This window comes from Geotrypetes seraphini, chromosome 1 (genome assembly GCF_902459505.1).
Source record: "Geotrypetes seraphini chromosome 1, aGeoSer1.1, whole genome shotgun sequence".
Classification (NCBI taxonomy): Eukaryota; Metazoa; Chordata; class Amphibia; order Gymnophiona; family Dermophiidae; genus Geotrypetes; species Geotrypetes seraphini.
In genome coordinates, this window is record NC_047084.1 from 302603386 (window position 1) to 302631038 (window position 27653).

General features: G+C 42.9%; 1 protein-coding gene across 2 annotated transcripts in view; it reads right to left on the bottom strand.

The window, feature by feature from the left end:
* The window catches only part of LOC117365089 (fibroblast growth factor 18-like), a 102541-nt gene extending 86117 nt beyond the window's left edge, over positions 1-16424 (bottom strand). Inside the window, exons 1-2 of one of the 2 annotated variants that reach the window (XM_033955040.1) lie at positions 15646-16424; positions 1617-1647 (exon numbers count right to left, since the gene is read on the bottom strand). Coding sequence is in view for 1 of the 2 variants with exons in the window: in XM_033955030.1 (XP_033810921.1) it covers positions 1617-1647; positions 15646-15677 (63 nt within the window). In the remaining variant the exon portion in view is untranslated. The remainder of the gene's footprint in view (positions 1-1616; positions 1648-15645) is intronic. The other variant, XM_033955030.1, reaches the window with a different exon arrangement.
* Positions 16425-27653: the final 11229 nt, after the last annotated feature.

Here is a 27653-nt window from a genome sequence, read left to right on the forward strand (position 1 = left end):
CGCACCCTAGATTTAGAGGAGGAAAACAAGAAAAAAACATTCTGAACCAAATTCTCCCTGCAAAGGTTCTGCACTCAACCCCATACTCCTTGTCAAGCTCTGCACCCTGTCTCCCTTCCCTCCAGGCTCTCTACACTGTCCTCTCTCTGGTGGTTAGTGGTAGGCCGGGACAGGGCAGGCAGGGACAGGGGACAGGGCAGATAGGGACAGAGCAAGCAGGTAGGTAGGGATGGGACAGGGTGGGTGGGTGGGTAGGTAGGTAGGCAGGTAGGCCTCCCCCTCCCAGGCAGGCAGACAGGCCTTCCCCCAGACAGACAGCAGGAAAGCCCTGGCCTCTCCCTCCTCCCTTCCTATTTTTAATTCGGCAGGGCAGGCAGGCAGGTCCCAGCCTCTCCCTCCTTCCTCCCTACCCCCCTGGCAGGTGACAGGCAGGCCCTGGCCCTCTTCCTCCTCCCACCCTACCCACCAGGCAGGCAGTAGGCAGGCCCCGGCCTCTTCCTCCTCACCCTCCAGGCAGGTGACAGGCAAGCCCTGGCCCTCTTCCTCTTCCCCGATGCCCCCTGCACACCTTTTTTTTTTAATTTGTGGATGCGGCACCTCACTGAAAGCGACGCACCATGTCGGCTGCCTACTCTTCCATTCTCTTGCGTAGCAGCATACCAGGTTGCTTGCCTGGTCCCGCACCACTTCCCGCGAGAACTCAGGCAGGCAACCTGGTGCACCGCTATGCGAGAGAATGGAAGAGGAGTCAGCCGGCAGTTCTCGGAGGAAGCGGCGGGAATCAGGCAGCCAGCCAGACTTGTGCGCCGCATCCAGCGAGGGAGGGTGGCCGCTTTAGAATAAGGTAACGGGGGGGCCACGTCTTGGGTATTCGTTCCATAAGACGCACCCTAATTTCCACCCAGTTTTGGGGGGAAAAAAGTGCGTCTAATGGAGTGAAAAATACGGTAAGTGCTTTATCATTTTTGAACGTGGATAACATCTAAGGCTCATATTGTATCATCTAAGGCATTTATTAATAAATATATGCGATGATTGGATGGGGAGTATTCTCCAGGTCTAGTCTCCAGGTCTCTGAGCATATTATTTCTTTTTTGAGTGATTTCACAAAAAGTTTATATGCATCTTTGAAATTTATGCACATATAAGGGAGTCATTCAACTTGATAACGTTTGGACAATCCTCTCATACAATTCAGGGCAGCAGCGTGGCACTTAGGGCTGCACCTTCCTCCTAGGCTAGAGGATGGTACTCTTTTGAACCACATGGTGAAAGATGAACTGCTGGTACAGGAGGGATATTGAAAGGATCACAGCAGAAAGGGAAGGGGAGAGACAAAACAAGAGAAAGAGAAAAGATGCTTGCTTTCACTGTCGCCACCATTGTCACACAGTTGTCGTCCCCCCCATCCCCCCCCCCCCCCCCCCCCCCCCCCCCCCCCGTTCTCCTGCAGCCATTACACAGAGATCGGCCAATCTCGCAGCAAGGGCAGAGTCTCAGAGCCCTTATCACAGCTACAAAATCATGGTACAGCAAGGACCCTTGTATATATATTTTGCCCCATGGCTCAGGTCACAAAAATAAATGTATAAATGTAAGTGTAGCTCAGTACTTACCTGGAAATACAGAACTAGGAGCTGGACATACCTAAAAGGAGAGAAAGAAAAGCAAGAGATGAAACTAGGGAAATGAAACCTTTCAGCCATTATGAAGTGAAAATAGAGGAGAAACAGTAAGCACAGGTCTGGCGCTCGGTCACCAGAATTCTTCAGAGACAGGCAGGCAGTGGAAGCACAAAGCAGTCTCGTACAGAGGGAGGGACTTCTCCCTCTCTGTACCCTCCAGCCAAAGTATATGTATAACAAGTGATCTATGTTGAAGCAAAATGCACGTTCGCCTTTTGGGGCTGATTCTATAAACGGTGCCTAAATCGGCCGGTGCCTAGAAAAAATGGCGCCAGCTGCATGTCAATCACACTTACGCATCGTGTACAGAATTGCGGCGCTTATGTAAAAACTTGGGCGCCTGAAATATAGGCCAGGGTTTTTAAAGGCCTACTTTTCAGGTGCCTACGTTTTTGGAGAATCATGCTTAGCGGCGCCTAAGTCACGCTCCGCCCATAGAAACGCCCACTTAGGCATTAGACACCACTAATTGCCATGCGATAGGTGCCTATCTTTTATAGAATTGAATAGGTGCCTGCCGCCTAATTATTTTTTTAACCAATTACTGAGGCTATAAAGGGTATTTTGCCAATTAATACCCCCCGCCTTTTGCTAAGCCACAGTAGAGGTTTCTATTGCACCTTGGGTTGCTAAATGCTCCGACGCTCATAGAATTCTATGAGCATTGAGCAGCATCAGAGCATTTAATACCCTGGGACAAGGTAGAAACCTCTACCGTGGCTTAGTAAAATGGGGGGGGAGGGGTAAGTTAGGCACTCTTTATAGAATCAGCCCCTTTATTTATGTTTTATGACTTTGTACTGCTTCAGGTATTTATATAGAGAATGACACGGGGACATATTTGTCCCTGCCCCCGCAAGTTTTGTCGCTGTCCCTGTCCCATTCTTGCAAGCTCTGCCTTAACCGCACGAGCTTCGAACACTTACGATTTTAAAGTCTTTGAGGCTTGTGAGAATGAGGATGAAACTTTCAGGAATAGGGCAGGGACAGGAAAAGAACTTGCAGGGGCGGGAAGGGAAAATGAGTTCCCGTGGGGAAAAATTTGTCCCCTTGTCATTCTGTCTATTTATATACCAATTCTATTTGTATATGCCACGGAGGCAATTCTATAAATTAGTGCTATATTTGTGGTGCCACAAAGGGGCGTATTTATTGTCAATTCTTTAACAATTTAAAGGCATGCCTATGTCATTACAGAACACTAATGCAAAGCTGCTTTGGAACATCACAATTTAGGTGCGACCACTTATGTCATCTCATTACTGTTAGTAGGTGTGCTTGCGTGTGCCATATATTCTATAAATTGTGTGCTAGAGGCTGAATGAATTTGGTGGGGGGGGGGGGTTATGGCGCTGAAACCAGCACAAAATGCTTTTTCAGCCCGGTTTCGATTTTGGCTGTAAGATTATTTTCATTTTCGGCCGTGTATTGGTTGAGCCAAAAAAGACCATGTGTCTTGGTGGAAGCTGACAATTTGTGCTTTTTCCTATTTGTCGCCCTCCTTCTCTCCTCCTCTACTTGAACAGGTGTTGCCCCTCTCACTGGTTGATACCCCTAGGCTTATCTTACAATTTCTGGTGGTCTAGGAGTATAACTGAGGCAGAAACAATCCCCGTTACTCCTGCCCATTCCCATTCTGCTCTTAAAATGTCTACCATACCTGGAGCATTGTTTCTTCCCTAATTACCCTACAAGATTTTCCATTTAGAAAATCTGAACCCCTAGATCTGCCCCCAGGCCCACCCAGTTCCACCCATCCCCACCGCGTTACACCCCAGTCCCACTCCCAATCCCGTCCCAGCCCCGTCCCCGCTGCCTGCTCTCGTCGGGCAGGAGGGCATCTGCGCATGCGCGGATGTGACGTGATGATGTCATGTGCACACGCATGTGATGTGATGTCATTGCGTGGCATCCGCGCATGCACAGATGCCCTCCTGCCCATTGGTGATTGTTCCAAGCTTTTCAAAACCCAGACAAAGTGCCGGGTTTTGAAAAGCCATTCAGACCCCGGACATGTGCAAAAGGAGGACATGTCCGGGAAAATCCGGACGTCTGGTAACCCTACCTGCTAGACTACCAGAGATTGCAAGGTAGTCCTGGGGAGCAGGGAGCGGAGAGGGGGAGGGTGACTACTCTTTGTATTCATTTTTTTTGTACTGCAATTGCAAGTAATGCAGTTATGATCTTGCACAATAGTTTATAAGGTACATAAAATGTGGAATTGAAGGGCCTCTTCTATCAAACTGCATCAGGAGCAGTGCGGGCCATTCAGCGCGGCTTTCCGCACTACAAACTGTGAGAAGAGGCCCAAAGTCTTTAACCCCCCCCCCACCCATTACAAAACTGTGGAAGCAGTTTTAGCGCAGGCCGACACGCTAAATGCTCTGCGCAGCTCCCAACGCTCATAGAAACTCTATGAGAGTTGGGAGCAGCACAGAGCATTCAGCGCACCAGCCTGCATTGAAAACTGCTTCCGCGGTTTTGTAAAAGGGGGGGGGAGCTCTGTAAGAACTGGCCTCTCTGTGGAGTTATGACATCATCTGTTACTCCAAGTATAGCGCAATGTCAGTCACTGTGAAAGCACTTTGGCGTTTAGTTTCAGATCTCATTAGCTGTGTTCCATGTGTTTCGAGGCTAATTTTTTTGTTTTAATTAAATTTTTAACTTTACATACTTCAATAAATGAAACAAAAAGAAGTAATAGTCTACATCAGCAAGAGGACTACTTCAGGCATTAAAATTTAAAGCAGTAAACCCTCCCCTATCTTCCAACCCATTCTATTACTTTATCATATCCACTCTCATTATCCCTCAACAGAAACTTCTTTTTTCAATCAGTAATCTTTCACAATAAGAAGGTTCAAAGTAAATATATCTATTAGATTCTGTTATCATACATTTACAGGGAAACTGGAGGAAAAAAATTCCTTCTAAAGATGTTACTCTGTCTTTCAATTTCAATAATTATTTTCAACGTAGTTGTGTGGTTATTTGGGAGCCATTAACAAGATACTGTAAAGATTGAAATTACTGCATAGAATAAATATTCATTTTTTCCCTTTTGTTCATACACGTCCAGGGTGGGGAGGGAATATGTTATGATTTCTTTTGCTTATGAATAACTGTTGGGTATAAGGGAGGGGGGGTTATTTGATGCCATGTTAGGCAATTTGAAGATTTATTAAGTGATGTTAAAGTATAAATGATTGTATTATTTGTTACACTTATTGTGAGCTTTAAAAATGAATAAAGATTAATTAAAAAAAGGTTGTGTGGTCCTGGCCAATCCTAGAAATAACCAAATAGGTTGGCCACAAAACTAATCATCTTTTTTATATACAATAGCAAGTGCCAGTAAATAAATATATATATATTTTAGGATGTTAATATTTTCACTGTTCAGATGAGAAGGTCACTAAGAGGGTAGCTCTTGTTACAATTACCCCCTGAGAGGATTCCAGAAAATTAGTCAAGTTTAAAGATACTAAAATAGTTTCCTCTTTTGGATGCTCTTCAACCTTCTCAGCTTGTGAAATGGAAACATACCTACAATCAGATAAAATGTGCCAAATAAATATGTTTGATACCATATTTTAGCAGGAATTTAAGTCTTTAAGGCCCCCTTTTATCAAGCCGCATTAAGGTTTTTTTGTCGCTGGCCACTGCAGTAAAAGTTCCGATGCTCATAGGTAGTCTATGAGCGTTGGAGCTTTTACTGTGGTGTTCTGTGATTTTTATTTTTTTTTTAAACCTAACGCAGCTTGATAAAAGGAGGCCTTAAGCTCTGAGCTCTTTGGGGATAATGGGATAAAAAACAAATTTAATTAATTAATTAATTAATACATTTGGGATAATAAACTCCTTAGGAACTGGCTTCTCTATGGAGTTATGACATCATCTGTTACTCCAAGTGTAGCGCAATGTCAGCCACTGTGAAAGCTCTTTGGCTTTTAGTTTCAGATCTCATTAGCTGTGTTCCATGTGTTTCAAGGCTATTTTCTTTATTATATTCTGGCTTGTGTACTGTCCCCCCAATATTCAGCCAGTGGTGGTTGCTGGCTTAATTATGCCTTTATATTTGGAATCGGGCCATGTCCAGGCACTAGCTTTGAAAAGGGAATAATGCCTGGCAGGCTGGCTCATATTCATCTAGGGCCTGTATAAGAGTTACATGGCCTTGAATGAATATCTTCTCCATTGTTTCTTTTGTTTTTGGTTTATCAGGCCAGGACCTGCATAAGCCTTTTTGTTTCTGTAAAAAAATCAAAAAACAAATGGATCCCAAAACTCTGATCTCCCTCCCCCCCAGCCAGCATCACAACCTCTCCTCCACCCTCCAGGGGTCCTACCTAAATACCTGGTGGTCTAGTGGGAGAATCTTTGGGGGCAGGAGTATGGCCTCTTCGTTCTTGCCTTTTGACGGCGTCTTGCTAAAATGGCTACTGTGATTGTGATTTTGGCTGAAGCCATGTGATGAGTTTCGGCTGCAGTTTCAATTGTGGCAGAAAACTTTCAGATAGTTTTGGTTGCAACCAAAACTGAAAAAAAAAAAAAAAACAGTTTTGGTCAGCCTTTACTATATGCATCACTAAGCGAAATACCCATGACATGCCCATGCTCTGTCCATGTTAATGCCTCCCTTGCAGTTATGGGCTGTGTAATGTAGGTAAACTGAATATAGATCAGAGCCTAGCACACATGTGTGTAACTGACAATTATTAACATCAATCACATTTGTAAGTGCTATTATTCTATATATTTGTACACATTATTGGCACCTAAATTTAGGCACCCTTTAAAGAATTGCCTTTTATGTGATTGTATTGGAGTCAATGTGTGCATTAATCTGTTTGTGCTTTATGAATTTGTATTATTTTGCTGACTGTATGGTTGCATAATGATTTTGTGGAGTCACTTTCAACACTTTTAAATAGACGAATAGCAAGTGCCAGTAAATAAATAACCCACCGTCAAATTTGTTCCCCTTATGTTTTAGGTTATATTTTTTCACCGGTAATAATGACAAAATGATGTATGATGAATTAGAACATTCCCATAAAATAACAAAACTTCAAACATTAGAAACAAAAGGAGCTCAAATAAGAGCTCCTGTGACATTCCATCACACACTGACACATTTCTCAAGTACCTTCATGTTCTTCACACACATGCATAGACCCTAAGGGGCCAAATTTGGTTCCCCAATCATGGACTAACCCCACATTTTTTAAAGCCGCATTAAGCTTTTTATATCGCTGGCCGTGGTGGTATTAGCTCTGATGCTCATAGGAATTCTATGTGCGTCGGAGCTAATACCTCTGCGACCAATGATAAAAAAAAAGCTTAACACGGCTTCGTGAAAGTGGGGGTGGGGGGGGGTAACTTATTAATTTGGTACATCGTTAGAACATGTCTCCTAATGTGTTTTATCTCCTTTTCTTGAACTTATGTCTTCTCTCATGTCTATTTTATTTCTGATGCATTTATTCATTTGTGATTCTTGTTTAATTATGGACGCACTTCACATTTGTTAATGATATTGTTATACTGTGTTCCTTGTTGGAGCACTCATATTGTTGGCTTTGTATTTCTTCTTTTATAAAATCAATAAAACTATTTGAACTAAAAAAAAAAGGAGGGGGGGAGGGGTAGCTTTGTAGTATGGCTAAGAAATTATTGTTTTCTTTAATGCCCATAGCTTTATTGGATTTCCCGACTGTATGAACATGAGACCTCAAATTATTTAATTAGAAATTTAACACAAATCCAGTAGCCTGAAATGCTAGAAGCCTTAACCCTTTGGTTAATGCCACCTGAAAGGTTTGTCACTAATTTTTATAGCCCTATTTAGACATTTTTCAGAACATGCTAAAAATAGTTTATGTGTAACCAATGGCTTTAAAAATTATTATGCTGGGAAACTTTCAGCCAAAACAGGAGCCTAACAGAGGCGCATTTGGTTCAGGCCTACCCAGAGTGGCACAGACCACTGGTGTAGCTGGCATAGACTCCCCAAGGCCTATCAGCTGAAGACCTATTCAGCTCACTGAAGCCCTGGACCATCAGAATATTGCAGCAGTCAGCAGCAAGGCTCCCAATCACTGATTCCAGCATTCTAGGTATACTCAGCTCTCGAGCATGCTCGGTCGACTGCTACAGTGCTCTGATGGCCCGGTTGTTTAGTGAGCTGAAAACATCTTCAGCTGATGAGCCTTTGGGGATCACTGCCTGCTGAGGTATTCAGTTTTTAAGCTTGGTGGAGGGTGGGGAAAGAGGAACATAAAGGAAATGCGTTATGTCCCCCCATTTCACCCATTGGCCCACCCAAAAATTTCCTTCTGGCTATGCCACTCTTTTGTAGGAACCATTTGTTCAATGGACATGGCTTTTGTGCTGCCACAAGGAGGGCATCTCAATGAGAGTCCAAAGGAGTCATCGTATTTTGATTGTAATAGTTGAGCTACTTCTTAGTTACTGACTATCTATGAAGAAGTAACAGAAAGTTATAATATTATAAAAGGAGATATATCATCAAGCATAAACTAGCATTACATTACATTATAATGCATTCTACTTGTATACAAAACCTGCTGTTGAACTGTCTATATGGAGTGACTGCTTAGGCTCCCTGGTTGCATGGCTCACATATCCATCTACGGGGAGAATTCCACAGGACTAACCTCTGACATCATAGTTACACCCACCTTCTTCAATTTGAGATGGTCACAACGATTTAAGCTAGCCTTCCCCTCACCCTTAAGCGTACACCAAAAGAAGTTACATGAGTCTACTTTTGCCTTCCAAGGCCCCAAAATCTGGAACAGCCTCCCGCAACATTTGCGTCAGCCGACCACATATCGCAACTTTAAGAAACTGCTAAAGACTCATCTCGTCATCTCTTTGTCTGATCTATGATTCGAACTGCAGGAATATTTCCAAACTGATTATTCGGCCCTGCAGCTCACCGTTCATGACCACAGATTAGAAATCTTGTAAACCGCACTGAATCCTTGTTGAAACTTGCGGTATAGAAGAACATGTATGACTCTTCCCTAGTAATCCCCAATGCGAGGGGCAACATCCACACCATACAACACAACCAGGTGCTTTCCTCCTCTTAGCCTCAAGAGGGAGCTTTGCTACGTAATCTCCCATACTCTCTTCGCTTTGTGCCCTTGATTTTGTGGTTTATTCTGGGTGGGGGGGATCTTGGGCATCTCCTCTTCTTTTTATCTTTCTTTATTACATATGGTTGTTATGTTGTTCATATCTCCTATGCTGCTGGTGCTTGTTTTGCATTGCTCACAGCCGCTTCTGTTATGCATCTGCTTATCCTGTAGCCTGTTTGTTCCTCTGGCTGACTTTAATAAAAATGATTTGCAAAAAAAAAAAAAAGAAGAAGAAGAACATGCATGGTATGGTATGGGTGCAGACAGCTGAACGTGCAGTTTAGTGTCCATCTGTGGGGTGTAGGAAACCAATGACTAATCTACAACTGTGTAAAAGGGGAGAGCAGTGCATAGGCATGCTTAGGAAGCACAGACAACATCCTTTCTGGATCTATTCAGGAAAAAAAAAGCCAACTGCTCATAGAGAGAAGATAAAATCCAAGCCCTTAGCACCAGGAGGTTGTGACTTTGACCCCAGCCTGCTCCTTGTGATTCTGGGCAAGTCACTTAACCCTCTATTGCCCCAGGTACCACAGAAGGATTGTGAGCCTACTGGGACAGTTAGGAAAAATACTTAAGAGGACCTGATTTCTAGTCAATGTACTCAGTGGTGTAGCGAGGGTGACTGGTGGCGCCCGGGACAGGGACTGTGCATCATAATTGTTGGCTGACTGTGAGAAGCATAGCAGACCAAGTAAACATCGATAGAGAGTTAGGAAAATCTTAACTGAAAATCTTGGCATAAGAAAAGTATGTGCACAAATGGTCCTGAAGGAGCTCACTGTTGAACAAAAGCAAAGGAGAGTCAAAGTTTCCCAAGACCTTTAGGAGAGGCAAGACCATGTTTTGGGCCATCTTATCACTGGTGATAAAACATGGGTGTACCAATTCGACCCTGAAACAAAGCATCAAAGAGCACAATTCTCCATGACCAAAAAAAGTTCCACCAGTCCAAATCAAGAGTCAAAACGATGTTGGTAACCTTTTTTGATAAACCCTTCAGAGATAGGAAAATAATTACTCTACCTGTACCATTGAGCTACAACTTGGAAAGGCTTGAGCTAGATCCACATAATATAAAACCCTACAAAATGATTCAGGACCTATAAAGCAAACAGTTAACCAAGTTTACTGTTTGGAAGTGCTGAAAGGGCTGCGTGAAAAAGTTAGATGAAAACAACCTGAACTTTTTGCCAACTCATGTCATACTATGTTACCTATGCTTTGTAATACTAGACCCATCATACTATGTTTGTCATATTATGTTTTACTATGCTTTGTTAACTACTGTATTTTTCTCTCTATAAGACACACCTGACCATAAGATGCACCCACCTGTAGAAGAGGAAAAATCAAGAAAAAAATTCTGAACCAAATGGTGTGCCCTGCACCCTGTCCCCTCACTGGTGGTCTAGTGGTAGGCAGGGACAGGGTACAGGGCAAGTCTAGCGGTGGGCACATCTAATGGTAGGCACGTGTAGAGGCTGCCAGCCAGCCAGCCAGTCTCAAGTTAGCCAGCCAGCCAACCCCAAGCCAGCCAGCCAGCCCCAAAGCAGCCAGCCATTCAATCCCCAAGCCAGCCCCCTCGTACCTTTTTTTTTTTTTTGCATCCTGGCTCCCAGCGCACTTTCCACACCCCTGCCTCGGTTCCCCTGCTCTCTTCTGGCAGCGACACAGTGGTGCACGAGGCAGGCGTGCACTTTTTGCGTGCCTGCCTGGTCCTGCGCTGCACTCCAAATGGCTGCCGTGAGTTCTTGCGGGACTCGTGAGAACTGACAGCAGCCATTCAGAGTGCAACGCGGACCAGGCAGGCACGCTAAAAGGATGTGCCTGCCTCATGCACTGCTGTGCTGCTGATGGAAGAGAGCAGAGGAACCAAGGAAGGAGCGCAGAAAGCACGCTGGGAGCCGGGAAGCAAAAAAAAAAAAAAAAAGTATGGGGGGTGGTGCTGCCTTGGGGCTGGCTGTCTGGCTGTCTTGGGTTTTTTTTATATTCATTCCTTAAGACGCACCCTTATTTCCACCCCCTTTTTGGGGATGGAAAAACTGCGTCTTATGGAGCGAAAAATACAGTATGTCTGACAGGGATGACAAAACAATGTTTGCCATGCTATCGCCTACCATACTATATGTGAGAGTGTGGCGCAGGGGTTGGAACTTCAGCCTTGGCACCCTAGGGTTGTGGGTTCTAACATATGCTGCTGCTTGTGACCCTGGACAGGTCACTTAGTTCCCCAACGCCCCAGGTATATTAGACAGATTGTGAGTCCACTGGGACAGACAGGGAAAATGCTTGAAACTTAGAACAATACCAGGTGGACTTTAGATGGCCCAGAAATATCCAAGAAGAGACAAGTTAATTTAATCATGTATTTTTAATGAGAATAACTAATGGGCAAACTGGTGGATCATTTACTATGTGACCTGAATGAATTCATGTAAACCGTTCTGAGCTCCTCTGGGGAAACGGTATAGAATAAATACAAAATAATAACTCATGGCTCATGCATCACGACAATGCACCAGCTCACATGGCACTGGCTGTGAAGGAGTTTTTAGCCAGAAAACAAATAACTGTATTGGAACACCCTCACTACTCACCTGATCTGGCCCCCCAATGACTTTTTTCTTTACCCAAAGATAAAGTAAATATTGAAAGGAAGACAGTTTGATGACATTCAAGACATCAAAGGTAATGCAGGGATAGCTTTGATGGTCATTCCAGAAAAAGAGTTTCAAAACTGAAGGGTGAACTAGGTGCTAGCTTTGGTGCATAGTTTCCAAAGGGGAGTACTTTGAAGGTGACCACAATAATATTCAGCAAAGAGGTAAATAGCACTTTTTCTAGGATGAGTTTGTGAACTTAATTGTCAGATCTCATATGTTGCATATCTTAGTCTCCACTGCAGGTCCATAAACTGATAATTATATTTAATAAAATACTCCACAACAGGTGCCAGCAAGTTTGCAATCTTTGATCATCTCTAATGTTCACTTATTTACAATTGAATTAATTTTATATTACATCCCGCATGGGAAAATCAAACTGTTGAACAGAGTTTGGAAAATGTTAATGAAGTGAACCAGATGCTCTATTCATCTCCAAAGCAGATTTGATCAAAAACATGAATTCATGTGGGGTGGATGGAATACAGCTGCCTGGATGTCTTGGCCACATAAGATAAGTAGTTTGCTGAATTCCATAGTTGGATTTTTTGAATATTATTGAAAGAATAACATCCTGAATTTTACTTGAATGGACTAAGCAATTCTTATAAAAAAAAAAAAAAAAAAGAGTGCCTATTGGTATGAGATGCACACTTTGGCAGAGAATAGTCTTTATATAGTGCTCCACAAAAGTTGAACTTGAAAAATGTAATTTAATGTGTTTATAAATAATTTTGGAAAAGTATATGCTTGATCTTGTGAGATGAACTTATTTTGTACAGGCAAAATAGGTGGACCTGTTTAGTGCATCTGCTGTTATTAATGTGCACTATTAATAAATAGGTCTTATTGCATAAAATGGGACCAGCTGTATATAATGTGATAGTGGTAGCCTACAGTAATGAAGTAGGTGGGGGTTTTTAATAGGAAATTTAGTCCCATGTGCCTTTATGAAAAAGGTGACAAAGGTTCCCAGTGGCCCACAAATTCTCTCATATGCAAATCAAAAATTAAAGGCAATTTTTAAGTTTTACGATAATTGGAACAGAGCTAGTGAAATGCAACATATGTACTCGTGCATTGCCTGATGGATAGTTCGTCTATGCACAGTGCTCAGCCTTTAGTCATGTGGCAGCCACAAGGTCAGGAACACTCCGTTGCAAGATCGCACCATCAAATAACAATGTGCAGTAGTGCACTTTCTTTGGGCAGAGGGAGAGAAACCTGTGGAAATTCACCATGAGATGTTGACTCAGTACGGACATAACACCATGAATCAATGAAAGGTTTATGAGTGGGGGAAAAGGTTTAAAGCAGGAAAAACAGGGAAGGGGTATAACACGGACCTTACGGACCTCGCAGATCTAAAACTGCACGTCCTTGAAAATCTGAGGTCCGTGCCACTTGTAGTTTCTGGCTCTGATAGACCTCGATGACAATTTAGCTCTGACGGATCCTAATGCTTTTCCCTCCCTATGCTGAGACTAGCGGCAAAACTTTTGCCCTGAGGTCTGTGCCACTTTTAGTCTCAGCATAGGGAGGAAAAAGCATTAGGATCCGTCAGAGCTAAATTGTCATCGAGGTCTATCAGAGCCAGAGACTAAAAGTGGCGCGGACCTCAGATTTTCAAGGATGTGCAGTTCAGATCCGTGAGGTCCGCGAGGTCAGATGCACTGCAGACTTTTGCACACATTTTTAACCCCCCCCCCCTAAAACCCAGCTATTTGCCATCCAGTGTCATATCACGGGGGCTCTCAGAATCAGCGCGGAGGGAGAGATCTGGAGGAAGGGACGATCGGGCTAATTAGCAAAAGCCACGGTGCGCCTCCTCCCTCCTTAGCCATTAGGGAAGGCAGAGCCGAGGGCCTGAGCTGAGCGTGCAGGGAAAACGGTAGAATAAGCTAAAAGGCAAACTTGTCAATGCACAGACCTCAGATTTTTAAGGACATGCAGTTTTAGATCCGCAAGGTCCGTAAGGTCCGTAAGGTTCTTTTAGTTTTACCTTGCCTTTGGTAAAAAAACAAAACAAAAAAACAATAATTATTTTTACCCCTTCCCGGAAAAACAGGTGTAACCGACAAAGGTCGTTCTGGCCACTCATCAACATCGTGTGCACAAGAGCACATTGACAGGGACAGATGCCTTGATTTGAGAAGACCGACGGATAAAGGTGTCTCGATTGACTGCATTTTTGGATATCAACTATGGATCTGCATTTGCTATAATGCATGATGACTTGGGATACAGGAAACTCTGCACATGATGGGTTTCCAAACAGCTTACTAATCTGCACAAGCAACAATGTGTGAAAGTTGCGACCCATTTCCCGAGATGGTATGAAGAAGATCTGAGTATTCTGGAGAGAATTGTCACCGGAGACGAGCCATGGGTGCATCACTGCAACCCGGAGAGCAAAAGACAAAGCATGATGAAGTAAAGGAAGCGGTGCTCACCTGGCTTTGGAAGCAGCCGAAAAACGTCTCTGCAGGAATGCAGAAGCTAGTTGAATGATACACATGTGTCGTCTTAGATGGGGACTATGTGGAAAAATGTATTTTGCCTTTACTTTTTGACTTTGATTTATGTGTGTGCTCTATGCATATACTTGACTATTTTACAAAATATGGGCACACTGTACATTGTAACTCTTTCCCTGCTCCACCCAAACTATATCTTCTTGAACACCTATGTATAACATGCATACAAATGCGCATCAAACCAATCTTTTTCAGAAACATGGAAGCAGTAGAACTAGAGGACATGAATTAAGGTTGCAGAGAGATAGACTTAGGAGTAATGTCAGGAAGTACTTGGAAGATCCTCCTGGTGGACGTGGTGGGGACAAAACAGTAATGATATTCAAAAATATGTGGATCCCTGTATTGAAAGAGGACAGAATCAAAGCAAAACTTAAATGATCTTCATACTTTAACAGGGCATGGTGGGGTGTAAACTGCACAGATACAATATAAGAATAGTCTTACTGGGTCAGACCAATGGTCCATCAAGCCCAGTAGCCCGTTCTCACGGTGGCCAATCTAGGTCACTAGTACCTGGTCAAAATCCAAGGAGTAGCTATTTTCTGTGCTGCCGATCTTGTCAGCACATCTACTTAGAATGCATGTACTTAGTCTAATACATTTATGCTTTATAAAATAAGGCCCATAGTGCAGCCTATGCCTGTCATCCTCATTTTTGGTTCTATTTTAAAATCTTCCATAAAGGGTATCCTCCATTTGGTAAGGTTCCCATAGGATGCTTTCAAGAGGCATCCTCTGAAGCTACTGAGAAAAATATGTACATGTTTTTCACGGTACAACGGATTGTGTTTACTACTTTTATATCACTATATGATGTAAAACCTGGGCAGGTGAGAATGGAAATAGTGTTCAGGCAAAGCAGAAAGACATTTTCATAAGTGGACTCTGCAGTAGCCCAGTGCTTGTGAGGGGAAACTGAGGATGGGCTGTCCTTTGCAAAGACATAGAAAATATGAACGATATTGCAGCGGAAAATGAGCAGAAAAAAAAAAAAAGTTACGTTGCATGCTTTGTCTTGCCAATAATAATGAGCACTTTCTGGAAAGAAAGCACAGTATTTTCAGATAGTAGAACTTCCAACCCGCAAACAAGTGCGCCAGCCCTATTGGGAAAAGAGCGCATCCTAAAAAAATAAAAATAGTGCACTCTTTTTACACATAATAGGCACTATTTCCAAACAGTGTACATTGTAATAAAAACTGACAAAATAGTCAATTTAAAAAAAATGGCCATAAACAGGAAATTACAACAAATGAACATTTTCTGGCTGCCCATCCTTAAGGGGGGGGGGGACCCCAAGTTCAGAATATTTATACCCGAACTTTTGAGTCATGCCAGCTGACAAGTGTAACTTCCCCCCCCCCCCATAAGAAATGATCATAGGGGCAAACAAGGCTCTTAACGATCGCTGGTTGTTCCTTAATAGGTGTAATCTTTTTGTCATAGATTATAATTGTAATTGAATTTTAGTGCTTTTATAGAATTATATGATTGTATTTTATTTTGCACTTACTTATGGCTTTAAAATGAATAAATAATAATAATAATAAAAAATAGGTGTAATAACAGAAGAAGGAATACTTACAAGCACAGGATTCGGGAGAGAGGTAGAGGCATGGTGGCTGCGATCCTGCGCTCAGGCGCGCGCTTTGTGCCCTGACAGCCCCCACCACCCCCGGCGCGGTGTCTCCCATACAGCTTCAGGGGCCGGACGGCTGCGGGCTCTCGGCTTCTGCCCCTTCCAGCACGGGACGGAGTCCCGCGCGTGCCATCGGGGGGAGGCGAGGCTGCTCCAGGTGAGACTGGCGGCGGGCAGCAGGAAGTTCACCTGGCTTATCTGTCAGCGGCTCCTGGCAGCCCCCCGGCGCTCTGTCCTTCCTGGAGCGTGGGATCTGCGCGCCGGTCCCCGAGCCCTTCCTGCCCCGGACCTAGAGCGACGTGCCATGCGTGGGAACGAGCGGCGCGCGGAAGAGGCACCGCATAGCGCTGGCGCTGGCAAAATCCCGCAGCAACCTGTCGCTTCGGCGAGATCTTCCGGCTTTTATGTTCCCCCGGAGCTCTTGATGGTGCCGCTTCTTGGCATCCCTCGTCCCTTTTCTTCAAGTGGATGATTCCGACCTGCCCCCTCTGGCTGTATTGCTAGTTCTAAGTATTTGCATAAATGTTTGCTGGCCGATAAGCCTTCTTTCTGAAAATCCCCGAAGAGTTTCTAATTGAAGCCGGGTCTAATGACAAGAACTGAGGAAATTTGAGGAAAGGTGGGGTGTGTTTTGTGTTTTTTTTTTTTTTAAGATGTTGGAGGCACTCAGGCAAGTGGCAGCTCCTGTGCTGAGGCTCGGTCCTCCCTGCGCCCTGCAGCGAAGGGAGTGAGTTCTGGCTTGGACGAGCCTGGCTGAAGTTCGAGAGTGGGAGGGGTCGCTCTGTTGCCCGGCCAAGCTGCACTGATTTCCACCTATGATAAGACTTCTCTTCCTTAGCTCCTCACAAACATTCAGCAACATTTTTTTCCCCCTAGAGGGTTGGTTTGTTTTTTTTTTTGGCAAAAGGACCGAAAAAAAAAAGGAGGGGGAGCGAAGTTGCAGGGTTTTTTCGCTGTTCTGTCCCCCCTGGCTACTTTGATTTTTTAACTTTTTAAGAGTGGGTGTGGAAATGCTAAAAGCATTGCCGTACAGGTGCATTGCTCTAAGCTGTGCAATTGTTGGTTCTAAGCCATAGACTTAAGTTCTCTGGGAAAGATTTTTAAGGAATGGGGTGGAGGCAAAAGGGGTTGCTGGAATGTAAAACCTTTTTTTTTTTTCTTTATTTCTTCTAAATGGGTATATCTATATCTACAAAGATGTACTTGGGTGTATTGATGTGAGATACACATGTTAAATGCATGTACCATATGGTATACCTCCAGCAGGTGAGCCAGCATGTGGGTACCTGTAATAGGATTATGCAACACTCGTCTTTGGGGAATGCATATCTAAGTGGAAATGTACGGTTTCAAAGTATAATATATGTATGTGAGAATAAATCTTTGGATATATATTTATATTTAGGAAATGTAAACTCTGAATGTGGAAGACTGTGTTCAGGGCTGGTGCACTGCTATTATGGTATTCCAGGAAAACAGGGTGCAAAGACTGAGGGCTCCTTTTACAAAGGTGCGCTAGGGCCTTAACGCGCGCAATAGCGCGCGTTAAATTCCCGATCACGCTAGCCACTACCGCCTCCTTTTTAGGAGGCGGTAGATTTTCAGCTACCACGCTCTATAGCGCGCAGTAATTATGTGCTTGCGCTAAAAACCCTAGCGCACCTTCGTAAAAGGAGACCTGAAGGTTAAGTTTCACGCTTTTAAACCTCCCCTCATCACAGGTTTTGATGACTAAACTCAATAAATAGACTCATCCCAACTATTCCAGAGCAACCCTGTAAAAACATAATTGGGCATAATACTTTCAAATATTAAGCGCAATTTTACATATTTATATAGGTCCATAGAGAGATAATTTTTTGCATTTGTGCGACTGTCGAGTTCTATTGTGCCTCCCCTACATGATGTCACGTCTACCTAATGGTTAAAAGCCAGCTCTGGCTGTATTTATGTAAAGATAGACCCTATTAGAACATAAGAAGTTGCCTCCGCTGAGGCAGACCAGAGGTCCATCTCGCCCAGCGGTCCGCTCCCGCAGCGGCCCATCAGGCCCATTGCCTGAGCAGTGATCCCTGACTATTTCTATAACCTACCTCTACTCCTAGCCCTATAACCCACGTCTATTCTTATCTGTACCCCTCAATCCCTTTGTCCTCTAGGAACCTATCCAAACCTTCTTTGAAGCCCTGTAACGTGCTCCTGCCTATCACAGCCTCCGGGAGCGCATTCCATGTATCCACCATCCTCTGGGTGAAAAAGGACTTCCTAGCATTTGTTCTAAACCTTTCCCCTTTCAATTTCTCTGAGTGCCCCCTTGTACTTGTGGCTCCCCATAATTTGAAAAATCTGTCCCTGACTACTTTTTCTATGCCCTTCAGGATCTTGAAGGTTTCTATCATGTCTCCTCTAAGTCTCCGCTTCTCTAGGGAGAACAGCCCCAGTTTTTTCAGTCTGTCAGTGTATGAGAGGTTTTCCATACCCTTTATCAGCTTAGTTGCTCTTCTCTGGACTTTTTGAGGTATGGTGACCAGTACTGGACACAGTACTCCAGATGGGGGCGCACCATTGCGCAATACAGTGGCAGGATGACTTCCTTCGTCCTGGCCGTGATACCCTTTTTGATGATACCCAACATTTTGTTTGCTTTCCTTGAGGCTGAGGCACACTGTGCCAACGCCTTTAATGTTGTGTCTACCATCACTCCCAGGTCTCTTTCAGGGTTACTTACCCCTAGCAGTGATCCCCCCATTTTGTAAGTGTACATCGGGTTCTTTTTCCCTACATGCATGACCTTGCATTTCCCTATGTTGAAGCTCATTTGCCACTTTTTGGCCCACTCTTCCAGTGTCGTCAGATCCTTTTGTGTGTGTGTATATATGTTAAAAAATAAAAAAAAAAGTGGGAGGGAGGGAGGGCAGGAAAACTGGGTTCAGATACAGCTTCAGTTGCTTACTCTTTGGGGTCCTCACCATCCTCTTAATAAGATGTGCTAGCAGATCAGATCCCCTGAAGCAGGGCAGGATTAACGAATAGGCCAAGTAGGCATGTGCCTAGGACCCAAAATGGTCAGGGGGGCCCAATGAAGGAGGGCATCAACATTGTTTTTTCCAAACGGTGATGGGCCCCTCCAGCATCGATTGGCAACATGGGCCCACCCCCCAATCGGCAATGCCCCCCCCATCAACAGAAAGTAAGACAAGCAAGCAATGCGGGTTAGAAAGGCAACGAGAACTGTAATTGTGCAAGCGGTGCTGCTTGCCCAAAGCTTCCCTCTGACGCAGCTTCCTGTTTCCGCCTGGGCGCATGGTGGGGTGGGGAGGGGCAGGGGGGCCCAGTGTACTTGTGTGCCTAGGGGCCCTCGACAAATTAATCCTGTCCTGCTTTGAAGGACTCCTCAACTTTAGGAAAGCAATAAAAGCATACCTCTTCACCTAACTCCCCTTCACTTGACCGATGGATTACAAAGAAATGCATATTGGTACCAGAACCCAGTAAGTGCATGTAAAGAAAACTTCTATTGTAAAGCCTTGCACTGTAACCATGGCAAATCCAACCTGAAAACTGTCTGTGTGTCAATTAGGATAAAAGTAGTACTGGAAAACTTGCACTTTAAGGATAACTATGGTAAATTGTAACCATGTATATTAGTATTAGACCCCTAGTATGTGTCAAGTTAGGATAAAAACTTGTACCGTAATCTTCATGTACTGAAATTATGTATACACTTCTCCCTCCGTATTCGCAGTGATAAGGGATTAACAGAACCGCAAATACAGAAAAACCGCGAATAACTTTTTCATGTTATTCGCTGTTTTCTATTAAAACCCATCTGGCCTGTTCCTGAAGAAGAGGCAAAACACGGTGAAGAAAGTGCTGGGAATCGGCGATTTTCTCTGTAAATGCTTGGAATCAGCGATTTTTCTACACCAGCTGATGTAATATGGGGGGGGGGGGGAGGAGCCAGCGAGCTAAAAACCATGAATAATCGAAACCGCAATAGCTGAAACCGCAAATACGGAGGGAGAGGTGTATCTAACCTGTAACCTGTTCTGAGCTCTTTGGGGACAACGGGACAGGAAATGAATTAAATAAATAAATAAATAATAAGCATTGTGCACGATGCAGCTCATAGATATACAAAGGCCGAGCGGCCTTTAGCACCTGCTAAATCTGTTAATGCACCTTTAGTTCCTCTTGCCTTATGTTCCCCCACTTACTAGGAATCAATATTCATCCAACCTGCAACCAGAAAAGAGGCCGAGACGAATACACTTCCCCCTCCCCATTTGCGGTTTTGATAATCGCGGTTTCACATATTTGCAATTTTTTTTTTATTTTTTTTTTTGGGGGGGGGGGTGAAAGAAAAAAAAACCATCGTAAAGTCTTCCCCCTGGCATCCCGGCCTTACTTGGTGATCTAGCGGCTTTCAGGGCAGGAGCAATCTTCCTATGCTCCTGCCCCGTGCAGATCACCATTAGGAAATAGCTGTAGGGAGTTCCCGTCGTAGTCTCGAGAGACTACGGGAACTCACAGTGGCCATGGGACCAAGTACAATAAATATTGATTATTAATGGAGCAAAGAAAATGAACTGGAGAGTATGGGATGGTAAGGGTCAAAAGACCGACCTAACCAAAAGGCTTTAAAAGCTAACATAAGAATTTTGTATTGGATGCAGAAAGTCACAGGTAACCAATGATGGTTCATTAGCAGCATAGTAGCATGATCTAATTACTTGGCATGGCAAAGAAGTCCAATAGCTGCATTTTGAAGAGATTGGAATTTTTTTCAAAGCAGTTTGTGTCAGACATGCATAATCAATGCTGCAATAGAACAAAAGCATGTAAAGAGTTATGATCAAAGAATTTTCAACCACAGCATAGTTGTCTTAAAGTGAAAACCCCAGATTTGAAGAGTATAAGGGATAATTGATAGTCTAATGTCACTCCAAAATAGTGATCTTTGTCTCCCTACAGGAGATGATGCACTGATGTGCTAGTGCTTATTGCAGTGTTTGGAATGCCTGTTTTAATTGTCAGGGTTCAGGTGTTAAGGCTGGTTTGGTAGGGCAGGTTTGCAATATTTGTGTTGTGCATTTTTTCCAGTATTTTGTTATTTCACAGAGTATCTGGCAGTAGGAAGGAGTTTGTGTTGCTGTTATTCAGATGACACCAAAATATATATATAGTCCCCTTTGTGTTATAAGCAGGATATAAATATTATAAATACAATAAGAGGAAAACACCTTAATTCTCCTCTGCATCCATTGTAAGGGTATTTCTGTGTATTGTATGTGGAGTATAGGGTTTTGTGCCATTGTGCCTAGTTCATTCCCTTCTAAAAGGATGGGTTGAAAGATACTATCAAATAATTAGAATCCTCACAGGCCTTTACACTTCAAGGGAACCTCATTCATTTCTCACCTCATTAGCTGTATACACTTTGGTGGAATCTACTGTACACAAAAATTGCTAACCTACTGTACATAAGAATTGCTAACCTAAAGATCCCTCTAATCCAAAATTTTGTTTCCAAAGTAGCTAAATCCAGGTCACAAGTATCTGGCAGGATCCCAAACAGCAAAATTCCATGCTACCTATCCCTAAGAATAAGCAGTGGCTTTCCTCAGATCAATCTTAACTGCTTGTGGACTTTTCTTCCAGGAATTTGTTCAGACTCTCTTATAGAAAATATGGCTTCATATTATGCTTTCTATCACTGCTCCTAGCTCTAGGAAGCCTGCTGATTGCAAGAGACCCAGGCCAGCCAAGGTACTTAAGTACATAAATATTAGAACAGACTGAAGATCCATCAAAACCAGTGACCAGGTCACAAGTACCTGGCAAGATCCCAAAATCCTAAAAATAAGCAGTGGATTTTCCCAAGTCCATATCAATAATGCTTTATGGATTTTTCTTTAGGAAACCTTTTGTTAAACCCTGCTGACTGCTTTCACCACATTCTCTGGCAATGAATCCAGAATGTAATTGCATGTTAAGCAAATAAATGTTCTCTGGTTTGTTTTAAATTTACTACTTAGTATTTTTGGAAATGGTAAACATGCAATTGATATCTACCTGTTCCACTCCATTCAGTATTTTTTTAAGACCTCTATCATATCTCTTCCCCTCAGTTGTCTCTTCTCCAAGCTGAAGACTTCTATCCTCTTTAGTCTTTCCTAATAGGGAAGTCATTCCACCCTTTTTTTCATTTGTTTGCTTTTATTTGAACTTTTTCTAATTCTGCTATTTGAGATGCAGTGACCAGAATTGCACACAATATTTGAGATGCAGCTACACCATGGAGTGATACAAAGGCATTATAATATTCTGACTTTTGCTCTCCATTCCTGTCTTAATAATTACTAAAATTCTACAGTACTCCCCCGAAATTCACAGGGGTTCCATTTTAGGAACCCCCACGAATTTTGAAAAACTATGAATGCAGATTTTTGCCTGTCAAAAGGCAGGGGAAGCAGGAGAGGGCAGCTGGAGTGCAGGCGGGTAAAGAAAATCACTCGCAGTCTGCTCTGACCACCTCTTCATGTAGTAAAGTCAGGCTACACCAATCAGGAGCTGCAGGAAGAGGTGGTCGGAGCAGACCACGAATGAGCGAGTCTGTGATTCACGAACCGCAAATTCACGGGGGAACACTGTATTTGTTTTGTTAGCCGCTGATTAACATACTGAACAGAGGGTTCCAACATATAATCAATGATGACACCTAAATCCTTTTCCTGGATTCCTAATATGGAATCTTGCATCATATAGCTATACTTTGAGTTCTTCTTCCCAACATGCATCACTTTGCCTTTGTTCAGACTGTCATCTACCATCTTGCAATCTTTCACAATCCTCTTGTGATTTATCAGCTGAATAACTTCATGCTATCACCTCCCTAATTAGTCCTGTTTCCAGATCATGTTAAAAAGCACAGATTCCTAGAGAACTCCACTATTTACTCTTCTCCATTAAGAATATGGACCAAATAAATAATTTGTTAGATAATCCAGTGGCATTATCCTGTGATACCGTATTGTTTGGCATGTCAATGAGGGCAAAAAGCCAAATATCCTCTAATAACAATAAGCTTTTACTCATTATGATAGGAGTTGCCATACAACAGATTACAAATAATTGGAAATATTGGGATAGGCTGAATTATAGCTTTTGGTGGAACTCTTTGTGTCACATTTTCAAAATGGAAAGGATAATTGCCGTGCAGCAAGGAAGTTTTAAGAAATTTCAGGTTATTTGGGAGCCATTAACAAGATATTGTAAAGATTGAAAGTATTGCATAGAATAAACATTAATTCCCTTTTGTTCATACACGTCTAGGGTGGGATGGGAGGGTGGGAATATTTTATGATTTCTCCTGCTTATGATTAATTGTTGGATATAAGGGAGGGGGATATTTGATGAGAGCTATAATTTGATGATATAAGTAATGTTAAAGTATAAAATGATTGTATTTTGTGTTATACTTATTTTGAGTTTAAAAAATGAATAAAGATAAAAAAAGAATATTGACCATGTAACCCTGTTTCTTTCTAAATCTTTTAACTACTACTTCATCCACAATATGACACTAATTCCTATCCCATGACTGTGTAATTTCCTCAGGAGTCATCCCTGAGGTACTTTGTCAAATGCATTCTGAACATTCAGATATACCTTGACCACATATTCATTTGCCTTCAAACAAATGTAGCAGATTGGTGAGGCATGATTTCCCTTGGTTAAATCAATAATAGTTGTCTCCCATTAATCCAGCCCAGTAATTTTGCTCTTTATAATAGTCTCTCCCAGTTGCTCTATTACTTTGGATGGAGTTGTCCCTAGGTATCTCACAGGTGGGCATAAATAAGCAATATCTGCAGATGAGCACACATTTGGCTCAACATCTGGTGGGCTGATGGCTCTTCTCTTTCTAGCCTGTTCTCTTTCTCTATCCATCTCATTCTATTTCAATTTTCATCATGGCAATTAATCTTTAACTACTTGACCTTTTCTATTTATCCTTCTCTTTGCCCTGGCTAAGTGTTTTTCCACTACCCTGTACTGAAAAGACTAAGCTTTAATTGCTAGGAGTATGCGATCTGGAATTCTTTTATAGGGTTTTCAAGTATATGGATTTTCCTAGTATATGGATTTTCCTTCTAGATGTTCCAGAGAATTGAAACAAAGAATTTAGGATGTTTCTACATTTCATATTGAGCTGTCCTATAAAATTGTTATTTTACAATCAGCTGCTTTACCTCATTTACTGCAAAAGAATAAGGCTAAGGGCTCCTTTTACAAAGGTGTGCTAGCATTTTTAGCGCATGCACAAGATTAGCGCACGCTAGCCAAAAAAACTAATGCCTGCTTAAAAGGAGGCAGTAGCAGCTAGTGCATTTGGCATTTAAGCGTGCACTAAGTGCACGCTAATACTGCTAGCGCACCTTTGTAAAAGGAGCCCTAAGTTATTTGATATTCTTATGAGTTTGGCAATACAGCATATTTTGACAGAATAGAATGCTAGTGCCACTTTGGTTTTTCATGCATGGTAGGCTGGGCTCTCTGCCTTACATGCAAATATGACAAGGTAACTGCTATTAAGCATTGCTGGGTTCAGCACTTTAAGAAGGTTTGGGCTCCTTTGCACAACTATTGTTTATATTGCCTGCTGAATAATTTTTGTTTTGGTTTCCTAACTTATTAAATAGTACTGTAATTTTTGTGAGGATAATACAGGGTGACTTCTGTATCGCTTTAAATCTAATGAAGATATTAACCCCCAATCCCTCCCCCCACACACACAAAACAGATAGACTGACAACCAATACTTTAAGAAATTTGAGTCAAAGCAAGCCTTTTCATTGCACTACTAAGTACAATATGAAAAGTGCAGTGGTAGTGTTCCAAAAGAAAAAAATAACAACATACTAATTGCAAATACCCAATATAAGTCACATAAAAGTACAAAAAAAATGAATTTAGAAATTAAAGTGTTGAAATAGCCAAGTTTTTAAAAGTTTTTGAAAACTAAAATAAAAATATGATAAAGAATTCAAAAGCAAAGGACCAGCATATGAAAACACCACATTTCTCACTGTTAAAAGCTTAATTATATCAAGAGGTGGAAGCCGGAGAAAACATTTTTTAGATGAGCAAAGTGTCTTTTCAGGTATATATGGGGACGTTCAATAATGTATCTACCTCAGTAGGAAAGAAATGTTCTCCAAACATTTTTGTTTTATTTTTCAATACAGTCTCTCGATAGCTCCATACACTTTTCCTGCAATGACTTTAACCCCTTTGAAAAGAATTCTTCTGTTTGACCTTCAAACCAGGATGTCACAGCTTCATTACTTGAAAACCACTGTCCATGGAGAGATTTCTACAAAATTATGAAAAACAAAAATGAGGGAGGCAGGTCAGGACCCTAAATGGCGAGATCCTGACAAGAACTGAAGCGGAAAGAGACTTAGGGGTGATTGTCAGGGAAGACATGAAATCTGCAAACCAAGTGGAGCAAGCTTCATCCAAAGCAAGGCAAATCATAGGCTGCATACGCAGGAGTTTCGTCAGCTGCAAACCGGAAGTCATTATGCCACTGTATAGATCCATGGTGAGACCGCACCTGGAGTACTGTGTGCAATTCTGGAGGCCGCATTACCGCAAGGATGTGCTGAGACTGGAATCGGTCCAGAGAATGGCCACCAGGATGGTCTCGGGACTCAAGGAGCTCCCATACGAGGAGCGGTTAGGGAAGTTGCAGCTCTACTCACTCGAGGAACGTAGAGAGAGGGGAGATATGATCGAGACATTCAAGTATCTCACGGGCCGCATCGAGGTGAAAGAGGATATCTTCTTTTTCAAGGGTCCCGCGACAACAAGGGGGCATCCGTGGAAAATCAGGGGCGGGAAACTGCACGGTGACACTAGGAAGTTCTTCTTCACTGAAAGGGTGGTTGAACGCTGGAATAGTCTTCCAATCCAGGTTATTGAGGCCAGCAGCGTGCCAGATTTTAAGGCCAGATGGGATAGACATGTGGGATCTATCCGCAAAGATAAATAGGGAGGGTCATTAGAGTGGGCAGACTTGATGGGCCGTGGTCCTTATCTGCCGTCTATTTCTATGTTTCTAGGGTGGATTGTTCAGCTGCTGAAACCCACATTTTTGGATGACAGCCTGTGTTTATTGTGACATGTACACTGGCACATTGTTGTGATGTAGCAGCATGCCTGCTATTTTTCGTCTTTTTCTCCTTGACACCCACAAAGCGATCATTGAGATAGCATAACTCTCCCCGGTTATGGTCGTCTTGTGTGGCATGAACTCCAAAAGCAAAAGTTCATCATGCCAGAAGACATTTGCCATGACTTTGCCTGCAGATTTTTCTGTCTTGAACTTTTCTTGCGGGGGGGGGGGGGGGGGGAAAGGACTTGTGCTTCCACTACATTGACTCCATTTTGCACTCTCTACCCCACTTAAACTGCTTGGTCCAAAATTTAACTTTGTAGGATATGGACCAGACTTGCCATAAACTGCAGTCGTGGATCTCCTTTGGCTTTTTCCCTATTTCTGTGAGAAATTTTATCACTGAATAGTGCTCCAAATCTAGCAGTTTCTTACTTGATTTGCACGGGAACGCTCCTGACATCCTGTCTCGAATGTTGGACTCACACTGAGCCACAACTGTGCATGAGTAAGCTTTAAACATGTCACAACATGGACTTGTTTCAACACTTGCTACTTTCTTTCATACTCAGGCAGATAAATTATTGAACACCACTCATACCTTGTCAACTTGTTTGAGAATTAAGTGGAAAGTCTCAGATGATTTGATTTCTATACTAACCAAAGTATCTTAAAAGTAACATGAGCAGCCACTGAAAGCCAATGTACTTCCTATTTTCAGTTATTAAAGTACATGCAGTGTTTTACACTTATTGTAAGGCTGGTTTTAAAAGAGAATTGCAATAATCCAGTCTATTAGTGACCGAAGTATGCACTATTTCCAATAAATTACATTCAACCAAAAATGCACAGTTACTTACCGTAACAGTTGTTATCCAGGGACAGTAGGCAGCTATTCTCAAATGTGGGTGATGTCATCCATGGAGCCCGGATGTGGACAGCCTCGCAAGCAGACTTGCTTGTAGAAACGTAGAAGTTTCGAGTCTGCCTCACCACGCATGTGCGAGTGCCTTCCCGCCCAGCACAGGGCGAGTCTCCTCAGTTCAGATAGCTAGCAGAGAAGCCAACCAGGGGAGGTGGGTGGGTTGTGAGAATAGCTGCCTGCTGTCCCTGGATAACAACTGTTATGGTAAGTAACTGTGCTTTATCCCAGGACAAGCAGGCAGGCTATTCTCACATATGGGTGACCTCCAAGCTAACCAGAATGGGATGGAGGGAGTGTTGGCAACTTAGGAGAATAAATTTTGCAATACTCTCTGGCCAAAATGGCCATCCCGTCTGGAGAAAACATCCAGACAATAGTGAAAGGTGAAAGTATGAATCGAGGACCAGGTGGCAGCTTTGCAAATTTCCTCAACAGGAGTGGATCTGAGGAAAGCTACTGAAGCTGCCATGGCTCTGACTTTGTGGGCTTTGACTCAACTCTGTCGATGCAGTCCAGCCTGGGCACAGCAGAAAGATATACAAGCAGCTATCCAGTTGGAGATGGTACGCTTAGAAATTGGATGTCCCAACTTGTTTGGATTGAAGGAGCCAAATTGAGCAGTTCTGTGTGGTTTGGTGCATTCCAAGTAGAAGGCCAAAGCATGTTTACAGCCCAGAGTATGAAGAACTGATTCTCCAGGATGAGAATGAGATCTTGGCAAAAACACTGGAAGTACAATAGATTGGTTGAGATGAAATTCTGAAACCACTTTAGGTAAGAATTTAGGATGAGTATGGAGGACCACCTTGTCATGGTGGAAAACTGTGAAAGATGGATCAGCAACTA